Raw genomic sequence first — 19,284 nt, 5'->3', positions numbered from 1 at the left:
AAAATGTGACAGATGTTTCTCCAAAATGTGACAGATGCCAACATTCAATTGCAAATTTAATAAACACTTTCTGGCTTTGTCCACAACTTCTTAATTTCTGGAATAACATTTTTGGAATGGTGTCAGAGGTAGTTGGTAAGTTAGTTCAACCAAATCCTTTAATCGCCCTGTTTGAAACAGCACCTTCTCCTTGAAATTCATCAGCAGCCCAAAAATCCTCCGTGGCATTTATGACGTTGTTCGCTCATCGACTAATATTAATGAAATGGAAATCTTCAACACCCCCTTCTTATGTTCACTGGCTGCGGGATGTTCTCTATTTTCATAAATTAGAGACAATTCACTTCATGGTTGGAGACTCTCTTGATACTTTTACTAAAACTTGGAATCCACTTTTTGCTGCTCTTAGAAAAATGGAATTTCCCTTTGTGCCAGATTGATCACACGCTGTGCTGCCGGTAGTCATATATTCAAATTCAGTCTTCTTTAAGTTTTAATATTTATTGCCCTGGGCACCTGCCTTTGTGTGTGTGTGTGTGTGTGTGTGTGTGTGTGTGTGTGTGTGTGTTGTTATGGGTATATATTTAATAAGATGCATATTTTGACTTGTTGATTTGATGGTTTATTAACTTGACTATTGTAAGTTTGTCATAATATTGTTGGGTGGGTTTTAGGGGGGTTTTTTTGTTTGTTTTTTTGTTTTTGTCTCTGTTCTTTTTTTCTGTCTGTTTTATTGGCATTGCACGGTACACTGAGTTCTAATGTCTGTAACCATTATGTGCCACAGAATTTCAACATAAAGTGGGGAAAAAAAGAAATTAAGAAAACTTTTTTTTGTTTTTTCACAAATAAATGGTCTTACAATGACCTTTCCAGTCTTTTAAAATCAAAAGTCAATTTTTTTTTCCTTCTTCTTCTTTTCCAGTATTCACTCACTGACGGTGTTAGAAACGTTGTGCAGTAGAACTCATGTTGTGTCCGTGGCTCACTTGGTAGATTAAACAAGTCAAAAGCAAACCTGGGCCGAGTCCAGAGCCAGACTGGAAGTAGGCCGGAATCTGAAGGTTCGTGTTACAAAACCTTTTTCTAAAGAGTCTTAATCCTGATGATTCAACCAGTTACAGGCGATAGACGTGTCAAACGGTTTGCTTGCAGTGGAAGCTGCTCAGGTCATTTTCTGGATACGCTCCTGTAGGTTTAGACTGCTGGGAGGTTTGCACCAACTTTGTTTTCATTATTCCAGGTTAATAACACACACACACACACACACACACACACACACACACACACACACACACACTCGTTCCACTCCACTCCGACGGTGCAACAGAAAGGTCACGGGTCGACCCCCTGCTCTCCATCAGCGTCAGCGCTGAGTGGATTTATGAAACCTGATTATTTTTGTTCCCCGTCCTCTGAGCCTGTGTTTCAGCCTTGCTCCAGGGGAAAAGTTTTCTCCATAAATATGAACAGAGACGGTCCAGCCGGATCCAAATGAAATGAAGGTTGAGTGAAACAAACGGAAACAGAGACGCAAAACTCAAAATGAAGTCAAGACCAGGCGAAAAGGGAAGTAAACCTCAGAAAGAGAAAAACAGTTTATTAATTTCACACAAAATCACTCTTTTCTGTTATCAGTGTCTCTGCTGCCTCCTGCTGGTCTGTTTATGTTAGTACAGTTTTCAGAATCACCTCAAAATTCAGTAAAGGGAAAAAAGAACTGAAATGATAAAAACTCATTAAAATCCAACGTGAACCTTTAGTTTGTTGGTTTTTTTCTTTCAGTTTTTAAAAACAGCAGCTGGGGATTGTGGGTAATGGAGTTCATGTTTTCCTCTGAAGGACTTAAACGCCATCAGATTGCAAAACAGCGCCGCCTGCTGTCGAGCATCAGCAAAAACAGGGAAAGGGAAAACCTTCAGACTCAAACTCCTCCTGATTTTAATCTAATTCTCAAAACTAAATGCTCTCTTTGGTTGTTTTTCAGACGACTTCGATGCTTCGTCACTGACAAGAAGATAATCTGCGTTTGAACAAACCATCAGTCTGAATGAAGAAGATGATGGTGATGATGATGATGGTGGTGATGATGATGATGATGATGGTGACGATGGACGCTCTCAGTGTCACTTCTTTCCGATCCCAAACGGGTCTGTGGTGGCGTCCCCGGCCCGCTCGTCCCCCCCCTGCAGGGACGAGCCCAGGTTGGCAGTGAGACAGGTGGGCAGGACGCAGTGGACCGTCATCCTGACGACCCTGAGACGGAGACAGGGGGCAAAGGTCAGACAGCCGGGACGGACGGACGGAGACGGGCCAGACAGCCGCGACTGAAATACTGAGGAACGTCTTACGAATAATCCCTCGACATCACAGTTCGAGCCGCGACCGTCAGGTTGCCGTCGGGCGTCTCCTCCGTCACCGTGTGGTTGGACGCCTCGTACGCTCTGCCGTCCAGCGTGGCGTTCGCCGCCGTGACGTCCAGCGTGGCGTTCGCCGCCGAGACGTCCAGCGTGGCGTTCTTGTCCTCCACGCTGTCCGTCGAGACATTTACCGTCTTTCCCGTCGTCTCGTTCTTGTTCCGTGTCTCCCTCGTCCTGCCGTCCGTGGTCTCGGTCCTCGTCCTGTTCTCCCACCCGGCGTCACCGACGACCTCCGTTCCTGTTCTGGTCAAGTTTTAACAAAGCAGAAGACACGAGAAACGTCCACTGCCTGTGGACACTTGTGTTCGCAGCTGTTCCACAGATGTCAGCGGCTGAAATCGTTGGTGTGAAGCGAGGAAACGAGCGAGCTGCCGTCTGGGACTCACCTCCTGGACCAGGACCTGGACCAGGACCCGGTCTCCTCCCGGTCCGCCGGACGCTGGACGCCGGCTGGACTCGTCTCGTTTTGTCTGCAGAAAACAAACAAAAAACCCTCCAGGATGTGAATGAAGCGCAGTGTGGCGTTCAGCGGTGGAGCGCCGTCTCACCTGGAGCGAGGAAGAGGAGCAGCAGACACACAGACCACCACCACCACCACCATCATCATCATCATCGTCGTCGTCGTCGTCGTCACGGCAGCAGGCCTCATCCTCTCCTCGCTCCCGGCCCCTCTGTCTGCTCGCCCCTCCAGCTCCCGCCGGCTTTTGAGCGCCGCCGTGTCCTCGGCCGAAGGTCGGCTGAAGGTCGGCGGAGGACTGATGAGCCTCGTCAGTGTCGAGTCAATATTGACTCACCCGCTGCGGCCTTCATCGCCGAGTCTCATGGGAAACCAGCAGAGTTTCAGTCGAACACGTCCTGCTGGATAAAGACTTACTGAGAAAACCTGCTGTTAAAACTACGTCTGATTTGTTTTTTTCCCACAGAAACGGACTTCAGCTGGAGTCTCTCCGGCGTTTGAGATGAATTCCACAAAAAATCACTAATTATTGTGAAAATCCTCATTTCTGGACTAAATCCAAGTGGGGGAGGGAGACACTGGAGGGGGGCTTCAGGCTTGGCCAGGGCTCACTTTGGTCTCTCTTTAGGGTTGCTGCCATGTCCCTGACAATGAAGCATCGGTGGCGTTGGAACCCTCAACCTGCGATCAGGCCTCCAGGGGAGAGCAGGCCTCTGTGATGTGTTGCATCTCTGTTTCCCAGCTGACACTTGGGCTGTTTACCGCAGGTTTCTGACTCTTCCAGTCCCCGTTTACCAAGATTCAGATGGGACGACTTCAGCAGCCTCCTCTACGACATCCAAGTCCCCCCCCCCCCCACACCCCCACACACCCGTTCAACACGGTTTTTAATGCTTAACTTCGTCACACCTGCTTTTGCGCCTGTATTTATGCTTCAAGCTGCTCCTTTCTGCATTTTATCTCCTTGAAAAGCGCTAATCAAAATAATGTATTACAGCCCTGTACCTACAAAGAGCCATATTTCACCTCTACTTTTTAAAAAAAAAATGTCTCATTTACACCTTTTAAGCCTGCATAAATAAAATCTCATTAACAGCTGAAATATCACCGTTTTCACTCTAGTTTGTTTTATTACCTCCTGTTTTGTGTCTGAGCATTTTGAACTTTCTCTGACTGCTTTTTGGAGTGTTTCTGAGTTTTCCTTTGATCGGTTTCATGAGACTGATTCACACGATTCAATTCCGAGTCCGAGTCTCGAACCGAGACCTGATCCTCAGACTCTCCTCCCGGAACCATCGAGTCCCTCGAATGACAACAGCAGACTCCACAACAACAGCGGGACTTTAATTTAAGACAACATCTGATAAATTACAACATCTGAAACAAACACAACACGAAGGAAACGGCAGCGGGCGGCGCTGCGAGGAATGAACCGCCCGTCTGCAGGCGAACGAAACGAACGCTCCATGTCAGCCGGAGCGGGTAAACAGGCAGGACCCGGGCGGCGGCTTATCGGAAGTCCTCGGCGGAGAACATGCCCTTGGCGCGGCGCAGGATGGAGTCCTTGGAGGCGTCGTAGGGATGCTCCTTGGACGGGATCTCCAGCACGGCCGGGATGGACTGCATGTGGGCGTCGATGGCGTGGCGGATCATCTCCGCGATGAACTGGTTGATCAGGATGATGCCGATGTCGTTCCGCGCCAGGAAGCTCCTGCAGGGACAGAGAGCCGATTTGAACCGAAACCGGACTTCAGAGCAGGAGGCGGTTTGTCGGAAAGACGGACGACGTTTCACCGAGCGACAAACCGGTGAAGACAAAAAGACGAGCGGCAAAAAAACGACCTGACGGGTTTTAGGTTAGTATGAAATGGTTCCAGGAAGGTTTAATGACAAACTGTCGAGTTGGTTTTTTGTTTTTAAATTAATTAAAAACATTTTTTTTCTTCAACCAGTTTTTGGCCAAATTTGATCTCATATGATGAGAGAACTCAAGTTTTTAACTCCCGACTTACCAAATAAATACTGCATACTTTCCATCACTTGAAGCTCACTTTATTTTTGTATTTATTTGGAATACTCTCTATACTGCTAGACACACACTGAGGAAACAGCTGTGAGCTCTGAGCTTGTGTATGTACACACACACACATATATATATATATACACATACATGTATGTATGTCTGTACGTATGTATGTATGCATGTATGTATGTATGTATACACACACATACACTCGTTTCCATGTGTGTTTTAAGTGACTGAAAATGTTCTTAAAATAAGCAGTGAGGACATTGGGATGCAGTCAGTGAGTCACAGAACATGTGAGGCGCCTCAAACAGCACCTTGTTGTGAATAAATGTTTCCACCAATTATTTAGTCATTTTTCATGTAGACAGTATAAAGCTCCACAATATTTGACAATTTAAAATTATTTTCTTATAAATTATAATAATGCTACCACAATGTCCTATCCCTGTTTGGTTTATTTTCTGAGTACTTCTCTCAAATGACTATCTGTTGATTTTATGTTTATTCCTAAATATAGTTATTTTCATGCGTGTCTAACATTTTGTACAGTTACTATTAATGAGAACACTCAAAACTGTCATTTCTGACAAATTACGAAAATTGCTGCTAATCTACTAAGAACCACTCTTTGTTTTGACAAAGAAAATATTTTACGTGGTCAAATTACACTGAAAACACGAAATAATCGAAAACACGATGGGACTGGGCCCAAACCCTGCTCACAAAACTCCATAGACACTTTATAAAAAACACAACACCAAGGTGAGATTCTGAATATTAAAGATTGTGCCTCAGTAAATGAGTATCTTGTGTTATTTTGTTGCTTTCTGCTGTTTTCGGCACAGTCTACATTTTGATTTGACGGTTCAGGTGTAAATATTTGATTTTTTTCTAGTCGCAAAGTCACAGAATTGAACGGACGTAGCACTGGTTAAATGGGTGGTTTTCTGAACGGAGTCTGGTGGTGTGCTCTCACTTGAACGTCTCCTCGATCTCCGTGATGCTCGTGTCCTTCTCCACCACCAGGAAGTTCGGTTTCCGGTTCTTGTTCAGCTCTCCGACCCCGCCGAGCAGGAACCCGGTGCACGTGTCCTCGTCTCCGATCACGGCGATCAGTTTCCCGCGGCCCGCCATCACGCGCTCAGGTGCTGTTTACCGGAGAGAATCGGAGGCTTCAATCAGCTGACGATGACTGCTGCAGGAGCGACGGAGGGTCACGTGATGACGTCAGGTGACTGGCACATCCGGTTTGGCTCTGACGTAAGGCATGTGCTGCATTCAGGTGCTCACTTATGACTCGGAACTTTGAATTTTTCTTTCTTTCGTTCGTTTTTTTCCTTGTACAAAACTTTACACATAACTATGATCAATAAGCAAGTAGGTGGCTGACTGTATGTCGGAGGGTTGACTTCAAAATCTGGCTTTGACCCGCCTAAACACCTGAGGATTACTGACACACTTCGAAATCAGACCTCAAAACACTATTCTAATATATTTATAATTTACTGATTTTGATGCATTTCAAATGGTCACTTTTTAGTTTTATAATGATGGTGTTATTTTTTATCGTTTTATATTGTTTCTATTGTGCCCCAAACAAACTAAGAGACGTGTGTTTTTTGCTTTCAACTTAATAATAAAAAATAATTTCCAAGGATCCATGAATGCATCCGGAGTCACATGATCTTGTTAAACGGAAGTTGCTACAGCTGTTTCTGAAAACATCAGCCGTGGAGGATTAACAGCAGATTAGAAGCAGCGGAGGAGTCAGGATGGTGAGTAAAAGATTTTCACTTATGGTTTTTATGATTTCACGGAGTTTAAATGCACCGCGAGGCGTTCAGGGACCATCTTGTGAACGTGAGCTGCTGTGTTTCAGACCACCGCCGCGCTGACAGCGGGTCTGGACCGGATCCCGGACCAGCTCGGGTACCTGGTCATCAGTGAGGACGGAGTCCTGGCCGTGAGTGTGACTTTACACTTCACACCCCTCTCGGTTCTCAAACATTCACTCCAGAAACAAGTTATTTCGTGTTTAAATGCCTGGGTTTGTAGTTCAGTTCTTCTGGGATTAAAACGCCTGGTTTGTGAATGGAGTCTGGCACGGTGATGCCTCTGTGATGAGACGCAGCTGACCACACACACACCCACACCAGACTCCTTTCAAACTTCAGTTAATTTAACATTACTGCACATCTCACCTCGCGTTTCCTCCCAAATCAAACCCCGAACGTCTCATAAAGCTGTGGCTCAATTCTGCATCATTCTCATGACCACTGGGAGCCGAGGACTCCACTTTGACCTTTGACCTTCGTGCAGTCCGCAGGCGAGCTGGAGAATGATGAGCACACAGCCAGCGTGATGATGCAGATGGTTCGAACAGCGAGTCGCTTCAGGTTATCGGGATCACCGGAGCCACCGTTCAAACGCATGTCAGGTATCACACACACACACACACACACTCTCTCTCTCTCTCTAATTTAAGAATGAGATCTGGTTTTCCTCCTTGTGAACAGGTGAATTTAGAAGCGGCTTCATGTTTGTACTGGTTATTAATCAGACCTGTTCACTGAGCCGTGTTGCGTTCACTGACCCGTGGTGTGTTTGCTGCCCTCAGTGATCTTGGAGGACTTCGTGTACGCGGTGACAGTATCCGGTCAGAAAGTATTTGTGGTCAAACGGCAACACAACCAGCAGGAGCCGGTCAGCGTCTGATGATGAAGATGATGAAGAGCTGCAGTCCATCAGTTTGTGTTCAGATTGTTTGTTTTAATGTTGTTTGAAATAAATCAATTTAAAAACTGAATCTTGTTTATTCCTGAAGTTTTTTTTCTGCTACTGCACAAATGTCTCAAAGTGGATTATTTAAAGTTGTAGTCAAGAGGAAGACATTTAGACATCACAAAAAAATATAAGTTACTAAAATTAACAATTACAGCTGCATTTAAAGCCACTAACTCACTTTGATCGTTTTCACACTCTGTAAATAATCAATGCAGACGTTGAGAAGACAAAAAAAAGTCTTTATTGCATCATCGCAGTCGCTCCGATTCTTCTTCACATTACGAAGGAATGACGACGCCTTCGGGCTCGGCTCTGTCGGAATGAGTCATCACACAAACCGGTAAGCCCCGCCCCCTCTCCACAGCTAACCCTCACCTGCTAGAAACCCCGCCCCCTTTTCCCAAGCTAGCGCCTGCAGGTAAACCCTCTCCCCAGGCGACGGCCGCCGCTGTAAGCCCCGCCCCTCCTCCTTGATTGGATAAAACATGCTGTTTAAAAGAAGGGAGAAAAAAAAGCCATCTGACAAAAAGAAGAGGATGATGGGAAATGAAGGTGAGTTCAGAGTCCATGACATCACTTCCTCCTAACGACAAGTTTATAATTTAAAAAAGAAACAACTGAAACAGTCCGTGAACTCCGGGCCGGCGTGGATCCGGCGCAGCGGGCCGTCTACTGCTTGGCCAGCTCGTTGGACAGCCAGTCCAGACCCTCGTACATTCCCGTGCCCTGAGTGGCACAGGTGGCCTGAACGTACCACTGAAACAGATGGCGAGGGAGCAACGTCAGACAAAACGCTACCGATGGCGTTGGCCGCCGCAGTGAATGGTGCAGGTCGACGGCGGACACTCACAGTTCTGTTGCGCAGGCTGGGCAGACCCAGCTTTTCGGTCAGATCGGTGACGCTCATGCTGTTCGGAAGATCCTGCTTGTTGGCCATCACCAGAAGAACCGCGTCCTTCAACTCGTCCTCTTGGATCTGCAGAGAGACGACCGGCCGTCAAGCTTCTTAGAGTCACAACGACAACAACGGCAACGGCGCTGGCTCACCATCTTGAGAAGCTCTTCTGCCGACTCAGCAACTCTCTCTCTGTCATTACTGTCCACCACGAAGATCAGACCCTGAACACACACAGCAGAACATGACTGACAGTTCACTCTGTGCCATGATCAGAACACGAGGGACCGGACCCCTGGTTTTCTCTTGATAGCAAAGCGTCCTGGTTCTGGCTCTGGCTCTGTACCTGAGTGTTCTGGAAGTAGTGTCTCCACAGAGGCCGGATCTTGTCCTGGCCGCCGACATCCCAAACTGTGAAGCAGATGTTTTTGTACTCGACCGTCTCCACGTTAAAACCTGGAACACAATTAGATTTGTTTGAGTTTTTACTCTGAATAACCGTTGGAGGTGAAGCTCGGAGCGAGGCTCGGACGGACCGATGGTGGGGATGGTGGTGACCACTTCTCCCAGCTTCAGCTTGTACAGAATTGTTGTTTTTCCAGCCGCGTCCAGACCAACTGAAACCACAGGAAACCAAAGTTAGACAAATACAATTACACAGAAAAATATTTATTTCAATGCACACACTATCTAAATTCTCGCGATATACACCGTACAATAGTGTCGCACAGAAAAAAAAACATTTAACCAGCAGAGAACTCAGTTATGTCAGATGGTTAGCATAATAAGCTAACTCGGCTAGCTCCAGTTTTCCACTCTCGCTCTTCCTACTCGGCGTAAAACTGAACATTTCGAGCTGAACTAGTCGGATCGGATGAGATCTGTGGTCCGGAGCAGTCTGCGGAGCCTGTCTCCGGGTCTCTCCGGGCCTCTCCCGGTCCCTGCCGGTTAGCTTCGATGCTACGTTAGCTTAGCTCACCCATCAGGATTCTCATCTGCTTCTTCCCGAACAGCCTGGAGAATATGCTCGATATGGTCAGACCCATCTTCACGGCCGGCAGAGGGTCAACACCAGGCGGGAAGAGAGAGGCGGTCAGCCCGGGAGTAGCTGCGGGGTGGGAGCCGGAGTGATGCCGGATGAACAGGCGCGGCGAGCGGACTGAGGGCGCAGCTCCTCTCGGTGCCACGTCCAGGCCAACGCGGAATAATTGACGTCACTGGTTTGAAAAAACTTTATTGATACAAATCCGTCGTGATGCCTTCAAGTCCACAGGAATAAACAATGGCATTGGACTTGGTTTTGTTTTTCAGAGAGTCACAGATCCCTGTGGGGCTCACATCTGCTATGGACATGGTATGGATATGTTTGACATATAAATTAAAAAGAAAAATTGTGACAATTTTGACAGGTAAGAACAGATATATTGACCTGAATTTTCATTTTGTTGTTGTATAAGCGTTTTCCTGACGTCCCTGAACACAGCCTTTGACTCCCGCCTCCTGTCCCGTTCATTTCCGCCTGGATCCAACATGGCGGCTGTTGATAAACTCAGAAGCGGAATTTAACCTCGGAGTTTATTTATCGACGCTTTTTTACATCCCACATTTTTAACTCTCTCACTTTGGAGCTTCTTTTGAGGTTTTTCAGGTAGGAACCGAATCCAATCCGCCACATTAACGCCAATAAATGGTGATATCGAGTCCAGCTGTTACTGTTGATAAGTGATGAAAAGTCAGGTTGGAAACTAGACTGAATGAAATCACGATGAATTAAAGTAGTTCTCTTTGAAATTACATCCACGGTTTGTTTTATAGGTATTACATTTAGTGTTTCAAGTTGTGGTATTTTGATTTTATGAAAAGGAAACTCGTGTATAATCTTAACACTGGGCCCAAAACATTTCTGATTCAAAATGTCATTTTTGTCAGCTGTTTGAGTAAACGTCTGAGTATTTGTCTCCTTTCTGACATAAACAGACGCTGCAGAGTCCAGTCCAGTTCACCTGGAGGTCCACGGGAGCCGGTTCTGATCCTGGAGGATGGACTGAATCTGATGTGATCTGATCCTGGTTCCTTCTGAGTCATGGAGAAGTTCGGGATGAGTTTCGGAGGCGGTCCCAGCAGGAAGGAGCTCCTGGAGACCATCGAGTCCCAGAAGAAGCAGCTGATCCACTACCAGACCCGCTTCAAGGACGTGGTCCGGGCCTACAAGAGTCTCCTGAAGGAGAAGGAGGCCCTGGAGGCCAGTCTGAAGGTTCTGACCACCACTCAGGATCTGGACCTGCACCACGCTGGGGTGGGAGCCGCCTCCGCCGTCCCCGACCTGCCGGACGACGGCTGCTCGCTGCACAGCGAGGACAGCCTGGACACGGCGGCGTCCGTGGACACGCCCAGCGAGACGGCCCGGGGGGACCAGAGTGAGGAGGACCAGGGCGAATCTGGAGGGGTGAGTGCTCAAAGGTCACGGAACAAACGGCCAGAAGCGTCCAGATCCAACAAAGCTACAGGAGCTGCTGTCAGGAAAACCTAATGCTAGCTTTTAGAGCTTCCAGAAAGTTTCTCATGTTCATTTTGCTTTTTCCAGTCGGTGAAGTCTGAGCCTGAAGCGTCAGAGAGCAGCCCCGTGGGGGCGGAGCCACTCCAGGCCACGCCCCCTCCCATCGCAGAGGCGGACCGCCGCCTCGGTCAGCTGAAGAGCCAGCTGAGCACGCTGACGGGCGCGCTGGCCACGGTGACGCAGGAGAAGTCCCGCATGGAGGCCAGCTTCCAGGCCGACAAGCGCCAGCTGAAGCAGGAGGTGGAGGAGCTGCAGGAGCGCCTGGCCGCCCTGGCGGCGCAGCAGGAGGCGGAGCTGGGAGCCGCGCAGCGGCAGCTGGCCGAGAGCCGCGCCCGCGTCATCACGCAGCAGCACGAGCGCGAGCAGGAGCAGGGCGACCACGTGCAGCAGCTGCGGGAGCTGCAGCGCCTCCTGCAGCAGGAGCGCGACGTGCGGCAGGACGCCGAGCTGCGCCTGCAGGACGCCGCCGCCGCGCTGCACGCCTCCTCGCAGGCCGCCGACCGGGGGGCGGAGTCCGAGGCCCACCTGGGCCAGGTGAGGGAGGAGAGGGACGAGCTGAGGAGGAGGCTGCAGGCCGCTGAGGAGGACCGCAAGAGACCCGATCCGCGGGTGGACGAGCTGCAGCAGGAACTGAAGGAGCTGAAGAACGACTTCCAGCAGCAGATCCAGACCGAGACCCGCAAGGTGAGCCGGAACCACAACCAGAACCAGAACCCGATAAACAAACACCAGAGGGAGTCAAAACCAAAGGACACAATCGACTCAAAACTGCTTCCAGGACGAGAAACAGGAGCTAGAACCAACTAATCCGAGAACTGCCATCAGGACCAGGCCCGACCAGAGTCAGCTAGAACCCTGACCCGACCAGGAGCAGATCCGGGCTGAGCAGAACCGGTGAATCCGTGCGCCGGCCTCATGAGTTCCTTCTCTCCACAGGTGTCGGAGGCGGAGGAGCGCGCCCGTGAGCGCGCCCAGAGCGCGGAGGCGCGGGTGGCGGGCCTGGAGCAGCGGGTGTCGGAGCTGTCGGAGCTGCTGGGGACCTGCGAGAAGGCCAAGCAGCGGGACCAGCAGGCGGCCCAGAGGCTGCGGGACCGCCTCCTGCAGCTGGACGCCGAGAACAAGACGCTGGCCATGGCAGCCTCCAGCCGCGCCGCGTCCGACCCGGGCCTGGACGACGCGCAGCTGGACGTGGCGGCGCTGAGGGACAAGCTGCAGAAGGTGAAGAAGCTGCTGCAGCTGGCGGCGCAGGGCAGCCCGGACCTCAGCATCCTGGAGGCGGAGGCGGAGCCGGGTGAGGACCGGGCCAAGGCGCTGGCCTGCCAGCAGGAGCTGCGGCAGCTGAAGGACGAGTTCGAGCGCTACAAGCTGCGGGCGCAGGTCGTCCTCAAGAACAAGAACGCCAAAGACGGCTGCCAGGCGCGGGAGCTGGAGGAGGTCCGGGACCAGCTGGCCGAGCTGCGCGAGAAGTACATCAACCTGCGCATCCAGAGCGACGAGGCCGAGGAGCGCCACCGCCGCCAGCTGGACGAGCGGCAGGCGGCGGCGGCGGCGCTGCAGCTGGCCCACCGGCAGGAGGCGGAGAGGGCGGAGGCCGCGCACCGCGATGAGCTGCTGCGCCTGGAGGCGGAGCTCCACAAGCAGCGCGAGAGGACCATGGCCCTGCTGGACGACAAGGACCAGGAGCTGGAGAGGCTGCGGGCGGCCGTGCTCGGCTCTGGCGGGGTGGGCGCCGACGCGGCCGCGGACGCCGTCTCCGACGGCGACGACAACGACGCCGTCGGCCAGGCTCTGCGACAGGCCACGCCCACCGAGTCCACGCTGCTGCTGTACGCCGAGCAGCTGGCGCGCAAGGAGGTGGAGACGGGCGGCCTGCGGCGGCAGAAGAACCGGCTGGAGGAGGACCTGCGCCAGCTGCAGGCGCACCTTGTCGCCAACGGCGAGCGCCACGACGAGGAGGCGGCGCAGCTGCGCGAGCACATCGACAAGCTGGTCCGGGACCAGCGCCGCGAGGGCGCCAACGTGGAGTACCTGAAGAACGTCATCTACCGCTTCCTGACGCTGCAGGACGCCAGCGGGCGGCAGCAGACGCTCGCCGCCATCCTCACCATCCTGCACTTCAGCCCGCAGGAGAAGCGCGACGTCCTCAAGCTGCAGGCGCCGCCCTGGTGGCGGTGAGGCGGCGGGGCGTTCGGGGACTGTCGGAGGGGACCGCGTTCGTAGCCGTTTCTACGGAAACGCAGCAACGCAAATCAAAGGATGTCCAGAGTTTTAACAGATCAGTGACGCCGCAGCACGAGGAACATTTCACCTTGAAATAATTTGCGGCACTGATTTAATTTTCCCAGCTTTTGTTGGTGGACTCAGGACAGCGAGCTAATATTAACATGCACAGATGAATTGTGGGTAATGGAGTGTATATTTGTAATCCATTCTTGAAATTAAACTATATTTTGTGCGTCTTCACTCACGTTTCAGTTTTTTTTTTTTTTTTTTAACGTGATGATCTGGAGGAAAAAGCTCGGCGTGTCGTGTGAGTCAGATTTTATTTCCAAAAAACAAAATAAATCTCTCCGGTTAGGGGGGAAAGAAACGAAACGAGGTAAACTACATCATTATTACTGATTATTCAAGTTACATTCACTCCGACGATAGAAAAATACTTCTTTCTGCTGCCGTCAAATTAATCTAAAAAAAAACAAAACAAAACGTTTTTTGTCTAAAACAAACATAAAAATCTCCATGAATCCAAATATGATCCGTTGAACATTATCAAAACAAAACACGTCAAATAAAGCTGCAACATTCATTCTTCACATTAGTAACAAATGCAGCTCCTAGTTTTTCCTTCCAGTCGTTCCGACGGGAGAGAAAACCAGAGAAGACATGGATGGCGTCAGGTTTGTGTCAGGTCAGAGGTGAAAGGCGAGGCAGGGTGAGGTGGCTGTGGAAATACGGGGCGGTCTCGTAGTGAATGAACTCGTCACGGCGCGTTCAGGACCGTCTGCAGGTCTTCGGGCAGCGAGCCGATGATGGACGTGATGAAAACATCCAGTTTGTCCAAAACTCCGTCTTTGACCTGCAGCTGCTGCCTGCGAGCTCTCACCTGGAAGACACGACCCGGGGCCAATTTAGCTCAAACAACGGCAGCTGTTGAAATGTGACCTTTGACCTGCTACATTTATTCAGAGATTCCTGGATTTTTAATCTCTATAACTTTCCTTTTACACTTGAGTAAGGATATTTGGTAACTTCCTGTCTGGTGTCTCAGAGCATTTGGGTCATGTAAACAGAAAATGTTGAGTTTTCACTTCTTGAAAACTTCACTTCCACTGAGCTCACCGGTCAGCTGATCCATGCTTTTATTTCGACACACATCTGGCCTTTCTGTCACCTCCTGCTGTTTATCACCTCTTACAGGGAGAAATATTCCACATTTCAAGATGATGAAGTTGTGAAATTTTTCATTTTGGATTATTTTCCCCCCAGAAACACTCGGTAGGTTGAATGAACGAACGAACGTGGGTCCCTGAACTCACCAGCTTCTCTCTGAGCTTCAGGATCAGGTCCACGATCTCCACCTCCGACTTGTCCTTGGTCCAGCCCAGCAGGTCCTGCAGAGGAGACAACATCCGGTCTGACAGCTGCTGGAAGAGACCAGACGGTCCCAGCTGAGCCTCACTCGACCTGAAGACTACAATCTTCTTCTTTTATTTAAGTCTTTGCATTAGTTTGATCTGGTTTTAAACAGGTTTCGACACTAGTTCGCGCTCTGCTTCTGACTTGGGACCGGTGTTCCTGGACTCACGGCGTCACAGATGACCTCCAGGTGGAGACTCTCCAGTTTCTGCGTCATTTCTTTGTGTCGGTGTCGATACCAGCCGTCGAAGTTCGGAGACCTGAAGAACTTCCTGAGGAAGAAAACGACAGGAATGAGGTTTCAGCCGACCGGACGGACACCCGCTGCCGCCGCTCACCTGTAGAGCCCCATCCAATCGCCTTTGAGCAGCGAGGTCAGCTGAGGGCCGGCGTGCTCCAGAGTCGCCATGAACTCGTCCTGGCTGAAGGGCCGGATCTGAGGAGGAGTCTGACAGGAACAGAAGTTACAGAACGCACCTGAACGCATCGTTTCTGACAGGAAGGAAGTGACATCACGGTTTACCTTCCAGGGCGTCACGGACCTCTGCAGCGGCATCAGGCTCGCCATGTAGCGCTCCTGCGAGACCAGACGGAGGGATTACTGAGCCCACATCTACTGCCAGGCGACTGGTCGCATGCTGGGGGGTTACAGCTGCTACCAGCAGTTAGTATGGGGTACTAATAGTCACTCCTAGTCACTAAAAGGTAATACTGGTTATCAATAGTAACTAATAGTCACTAACAGTTTATGTTCTACTTCACTATACTGGTTCCTAACAGTTACTGCTGGTCAATGCTGGTTACAGCTGGTTAGTTATGGTTAGGACTGATTACTTCCTGCTGGTGACTGAGTTACAGCTAGTTAGGGCAGGTCGACCTGACTGCCCGGTGATCGGGTTAGGTGTGCTTGTGAGTCTTCACCCGACATGAGATCGACGGCTGAGAGCTGATTGGCTGATCCTCACCAGCGGGATGATGAAGCTCTGCGTGAGCTCCAACAAATGTCTCCTGAGGATGGCGCTCTGAGCCTCCGAGGGTCTCTTCCTCTGGATGCCCTGCAGACACACACACACACACACACACACACACACACACTCTCATTAGCCTTTAAGAGAAGTGATGTTATTAGCAGTTTTACCTGAAGCCTGGAAAACAATAGAGCATCATCTGCATACAGGGAGACGCTCCGGCACAGAAACACGAAGGCGTTTGATTCGCTCACCTTCAAGAGCCGCTTGATGAGGATCTTGTCTTTGTGTAGAAACGTCTTGTAGGCCGTGTAGATCCCTGCAAACACACAGACACACAGATTGAAAGGTTTGTCTGTCATCATGCGGTGTTGGGCGTGTGGAGAAAATAAATAATCACACATTACAAAATGTGTAAGAAGTGAAGAGATGTGAATACTTCATGGATGTGCTGTGTTTCACCTGGTTTGGTGTCCAGAGTTTTCAGTTTGGAGAGTTTCTTCACCTTCACCTGTTTGGGCAAATCACCTGGAAGACGGTGAAAGAGAGGAGGAGTCAGACGAACCATCAGAGGACAAAGTCCAACCGTTCAGCCTGAGCGGGACGCACCTGCCATCCGGACCTCTGCCAGTCTGACGATGTGAGGCCAGTTCTGAAAGGTCTTGATGAAGAACGGGTTGGTGACGCCCAGAACGACGCTGGGCCTGAGGAACACACACACACGGGCACACACCTGGTGACACCGCTGGTCGACAGGCACGATGTTTCATGGTGTGTGAGGCGTGCTGGAGGTGTGTGTCTCACGGCGCCTGTGTCCTGGTGGTGTACTCCCGGAACTCGCTGTCGTGGATGGTGAAGTAGGGACGGAAGTCGCAGCAGAATTTCAACGGGCTGATGGAGCTGAGGGCGACGACACGGAACACCGTTACCACGGAAACGTCCCAAACCTCGCTCGCTGGCCGGCTCGGAAAACAAGCGAACGCCGGACCGTTACCCTATGAGAGCCAGCACCGTTTCCGAGGAGACGGTGGGCGACGGCGCCATGACGACCAGCGGCTCGCCGAGCAGCGTGAGCTCCCACAGCATCTGCAGGTGGACCAGGACGGACTGGAAGCACCTGAGACACGGAGACAAACAGTAAACCTGAGAAGGAGGCGGGAGACACTCGAGACGGAAGAAAGAGACATGTGGGACTGAATGACACAACCGAGAGTGAAACTGAAAGCAGACCTGAGAGAAAGGCGAGACGGGAAGTAGATCAGAGCGTAAAACTGAAGTACGCCTGAGGGTGAACGATTCACACCCGAGACACAGGTGAGGCTAGGCAGGCTGAATTCCAGGGAACCCACCTGAACAGGTCCAGCTCGTGGATGGTCGGCAGCAGCGTCGGGGCTGGCAGCAGGTTCTAGCCAATCAGAAACCAGCTTTAACATCAGAAGCTGAGAGGAATGATGGAGACAGTGAGAGAGGACGACTCTGACCTCTTTAGCCGTCTGTCTCACCGGACTTCCTCCCGGTTTGTCTGACTTTGACGGAATTCTCACCTGAAACATTAAAAACGCGCCTAAAATCGTCACGGCGTCACGTGAAAAGGCCCCGAGGGAAACCCCGCCCACCGTCCCACCTGCAGGACCACGCCCATCACCGGCAGGTTGACGGTCAGTCCGGGCTCGGGCGAAGGCCACTGGTCAATCTCGTTACACACTGCGAGCAAAGGGCAACGCGGTGAAAGCCTGCACTGTGATTGGTCCGCGGTCGGTTGTGAAGCCGACGTAACGACGTCACCTGCTTCCAGACACGGCTCCAGCTTCTCAAAGAACTCCGGAGCGATGATCTGCAGCAGCGAGTGGAAGAGGTGGGTGTACGGCAACCGGGACACCAGCACCAGCGACTGAAACAGAGGGACAGCAGCTTCAGCGCCCTCCACTGGAGGAAGGAGGTACAGCACGATACAGGTGTACAGCGGGCGTGTCTGACCTTCTGGAAGTACCCTCTCTTCACAGAGACGTCCTTCACCTGTCTGAAATAGACGTAGCCGAAGAAATGAGACGTTTCGCTCTGCCAAGAAAAACAGAAGTGTTCACGGTGAGCTCCTGACCTCGGGTGTGCCGACGTGAGATCGTGTGACCGATCTGCGGCGGGCCTCACCTGCAGGGTCACCGGAGCCTCTCGGTTGTAAACGTCGTCTCTGGACCTCGACGCTCTGCGGCCGACCGACTGACGCAACCTGAAGCTGAACTGCGTGTCCCCAAGACATCCTGCAGAATCACACATGCACACACACACACACACACACACACGTCACATGACCTCTGACCCCCACAGCATCATCACACTGTGTCACCACAGTTTACCTGAGTATGAATCTGGGAACGACAGGTAGCAGATGCTGGTTTTCTGGACACAAACAACAGGAAACACTAATAAATCACAGGTAACAATTAAGAGGAACATTAATTAAAAAATGGATACTTAGTTAAAAAAAATACCTCTTTTTCAGTCAGTTTCACATCCTGAGGATAAACCAGCTGCAGACACACAGAGCAGAGTGAACATTTTGCACCAAGCTCCATTTAAAAACCACCACTGTGTTCTGGCTGCAAACTGAAACATGTCCCTTCACTTTGCCTCAACCAAACTCCATTCAAAAAGCTGCTGATTTAAAGTTTTTCTTCCAACAACACACTGAAGCGAACCGCAACTAGAGTTATCTGATATGAAACATCTGGTGATGATAAAAATGTTTACTTCGGTTCTAATATCATCTCAACACAACCTATTGGAGAAAAATAAATGATATATTAAAATATGATATCCATGTAAATGACACGCTGCATTATGCATCCCCCGACTCCACAAAATGTCAAGTTTTAAAACGAACGGGCAGTTTTAGAGCAAATATATCAAAGCTTATTTCGCAAGTTTCACAAGTTTTTATTTACAAGCTTTCACGTGTCAACAGGAGTAAACAATACAGAATTTAACGATTTGTAAACAGATTCTGTAAAATTCCCAGCTTTAGTCTGATTTGGGTTGAATCGGTCTGCACCTCCTCCCTCCCTGCTCCCTGCTCCCCTCTCTCCTCCTGCCCGGTGCTGATGCTGCTCCCGGTGCTGATGCTGCTCCCGGTGCTGATGCTGCTGTGCTAGCATGCTAAGCTAACGCACCTCGATCGCCTGACCCAGCTCCAGGTCGAACGTAACCACGCACACGCACTCCAGCCAGGCGGAGAAGCGCGTCCACGGACCGCGGCTGTCCGCGCCGTCCTCCGCCTCCCCGGCTCTGGGAGAACCGGGGCCGTCGAACGGGTTCATCGCGACCGGATCAGAGCACCGACACCTCCGCGGTTCCCTGCCCGGTTCTCCATCACAGAGTCCCGCTGCGGGCTCAGACAGAGGCCCGGGGAGCCCCCTGCCGGAGGTCCGGGGAACTGCAGCACACGGCACTGTAATAATGGCAAATATAAACAAAATGTTTATTATTTATTACAGTTGCTGCGGTCGAAGCAGTTGTTGTTTCAATAATATTTAACATAATT

At 50.7% G+C, this 19,284-nt stretch overlaps 5 protein-coding genes across 5 annotated transcripts; 2 read left to right on the top strand and 3 right to left on the bottom strand.

The window, feature by feature from the left end:
- Nucleotides 1–4,200: 4,200 nt before the first annotated feature.
- Nucleotides 4,201–6,187, bottom strand: atp6v1f (ATPase H+ transporting V1 subunit F). Its single transcript, XM_030113188.1, has 2 exons — nucleotides 5,883–6,187; nucleotides 4,201–4,588 (listed from the first exon to the last, which is right to left on the bottom strand). The coding sequence occupies exons 1-2, from the start codon at nucleotides 6,038–6,040 to the stop codon at nucleotides 4,387–4,389; spliced, it is 360 nt and encodes a 119-aa protein (XP_029969048.1). The 5' UTR covers nucleotides 6,041–6,187; the 3' UTR covers nucleotides 4,201–4,386.
- Nucleotides 6,188–6,580: 393 nt separating this feature from the next.
- Nucleotides 6,581–7,712, top strand: lamtor4 (late endosomal/lysosomal adaptor, MAPK and MTOR activator 4). Its single transcript, XM_030113189.1, has 4 exons — nucleotides 6,581–6,681; nucleotides 6,786–6,869; nucleotides 7,226–7,343; nucleotides 7,524–7,712. The coding sequence occupies exons 1-4, from the start codon at nucleotides 6,679–6,681 to the stop codon at nucleotides 7,619–7,621; spliced, it is 303 nt and encodes a 100-aa protein (XP_029969049.1). The 5' UTR covers nucleotides 6,581–6,678; the 3' UTR covers nucleotides 7,622–7,712.
- Nucleotides 7,713–7,908: 196 nt separating this feature from the next.
- Nucleotides 7,909–9,794, bottom strand: LOC115404043 (ADP-ribosylation factor 4). Its single transcript, XM_030113182.1, has 6 exons — nucleotides 9,565–9,794; nucleotides 9,122–9,202; nucleotides 8,932–9,041; nucleotides 8,738–8,809; nucleotides 8,541–8,666; nucleotides 7,909–8,446 (listed from the first exon to the last, which is right to left on the bottom strand). Exons 1-6 carry the CDS (start codon nucleotides 9,629–9,631, stop codon nucleotides 8,360–8,362), a joined length of 543 nt encoding a protein of 180 aa, XP_029969042.1. The 5' UTR covers nucleotides 9,632–9,794; the 3' UTR covers nucleotides 7,909–8,359.
- A 308-nt stretch (nucleotides 9,795–10,102) lies between these two features.
- Nucleotides 10,103–13,605, top strand: gcc1 (GRIP and coiled-coil domain containing 1). Its single transcript, XM_030113124.1, has 4 exons — nucleotides 10,103–10,233; nucleotides 10,563–11,031; nucleotides 11,170–11,826; nucleotides 12,079–13,605. Exons 2-4 carry the CDS (start codon nucleotides 10,669–10,671, stop codon nucleotides 13,315–13,317), a joined length of 2,259 nt encoding a protein of 752 aa, XP_029968984.1. The 5' UTR covers nucleotides 10,103–10,233; nucleotides 10,563–10,668; the 3' UTR covers nucleotides 13,318–13,605.
- Nucleotides 13,606–13,668: 63 nt separating this feature from the next.
- dennd6b (DENN/MADD domain containing 6B) lies at nucleotides 13,669–19,147 on the bottom strand. The gene is made up of 20 exons (XM_030113142.1): nucleotides 18,914–19,147; nucleotides 18,236–18,274; nucleotides 18,101–18,143; nucleotides 17,895–18,004; nucleotides 17,724–17,804; nucleotides 17,532–17,637; nucleotides 17,371–17,450; nucleotides 17,228–17,290; nucleotides 17,096–17,151; nucleotides 16,741–16,863; nucleotides 16,551–16,646; nucleotides 16,356–16,450; nucleotides 16,209–16,274; nucleotides 16,001–16,065; nucleotides 15,744–15,833; nucleotides 15,302–15,355; nucleotides 15,117–15,226; nucleotides 14,948–15,050; nucleotides 14,679–14,753; nucleotides 13,669–14,245 (listed from the first exon to the last, which is right to left on the bottom strand). The coding sequence occupies exons 1-20, from the start codon at nucleotides 19,058–19,060 to the stop codon at nucleotides 14,123–14,125; spliced, it is 1,725 nt and encodes a 574-aa protein (XP_029969002.1). The 5' UTR covers nucleotides 19,061–19,147; the 3' UTR covers nucleotides 13,669–14,122.
- Nucleotides 19,148–19,284: the final 137 nt, after the last annotated feature.

This window comes from Salarias fasciatus, chromosome 17 (genome assembly GCF_902148845.1).
Source record: "Salarias fasciatus chromosome 17, fSalaFa1.1, whole genome shotgun sequence".
Classification (NCBI taxonomy): domain Eukaryota; kingdom Metazoa; phylum Chordata; class Actinopteri; order Blenniiformes; family Blenniidae; genus Salarias; species Salarias fasciatus.
Note: the sequence above shows the minus strand (reverse complement) of the source record. Positions and strands in the feature narration are given on the sequence as shown.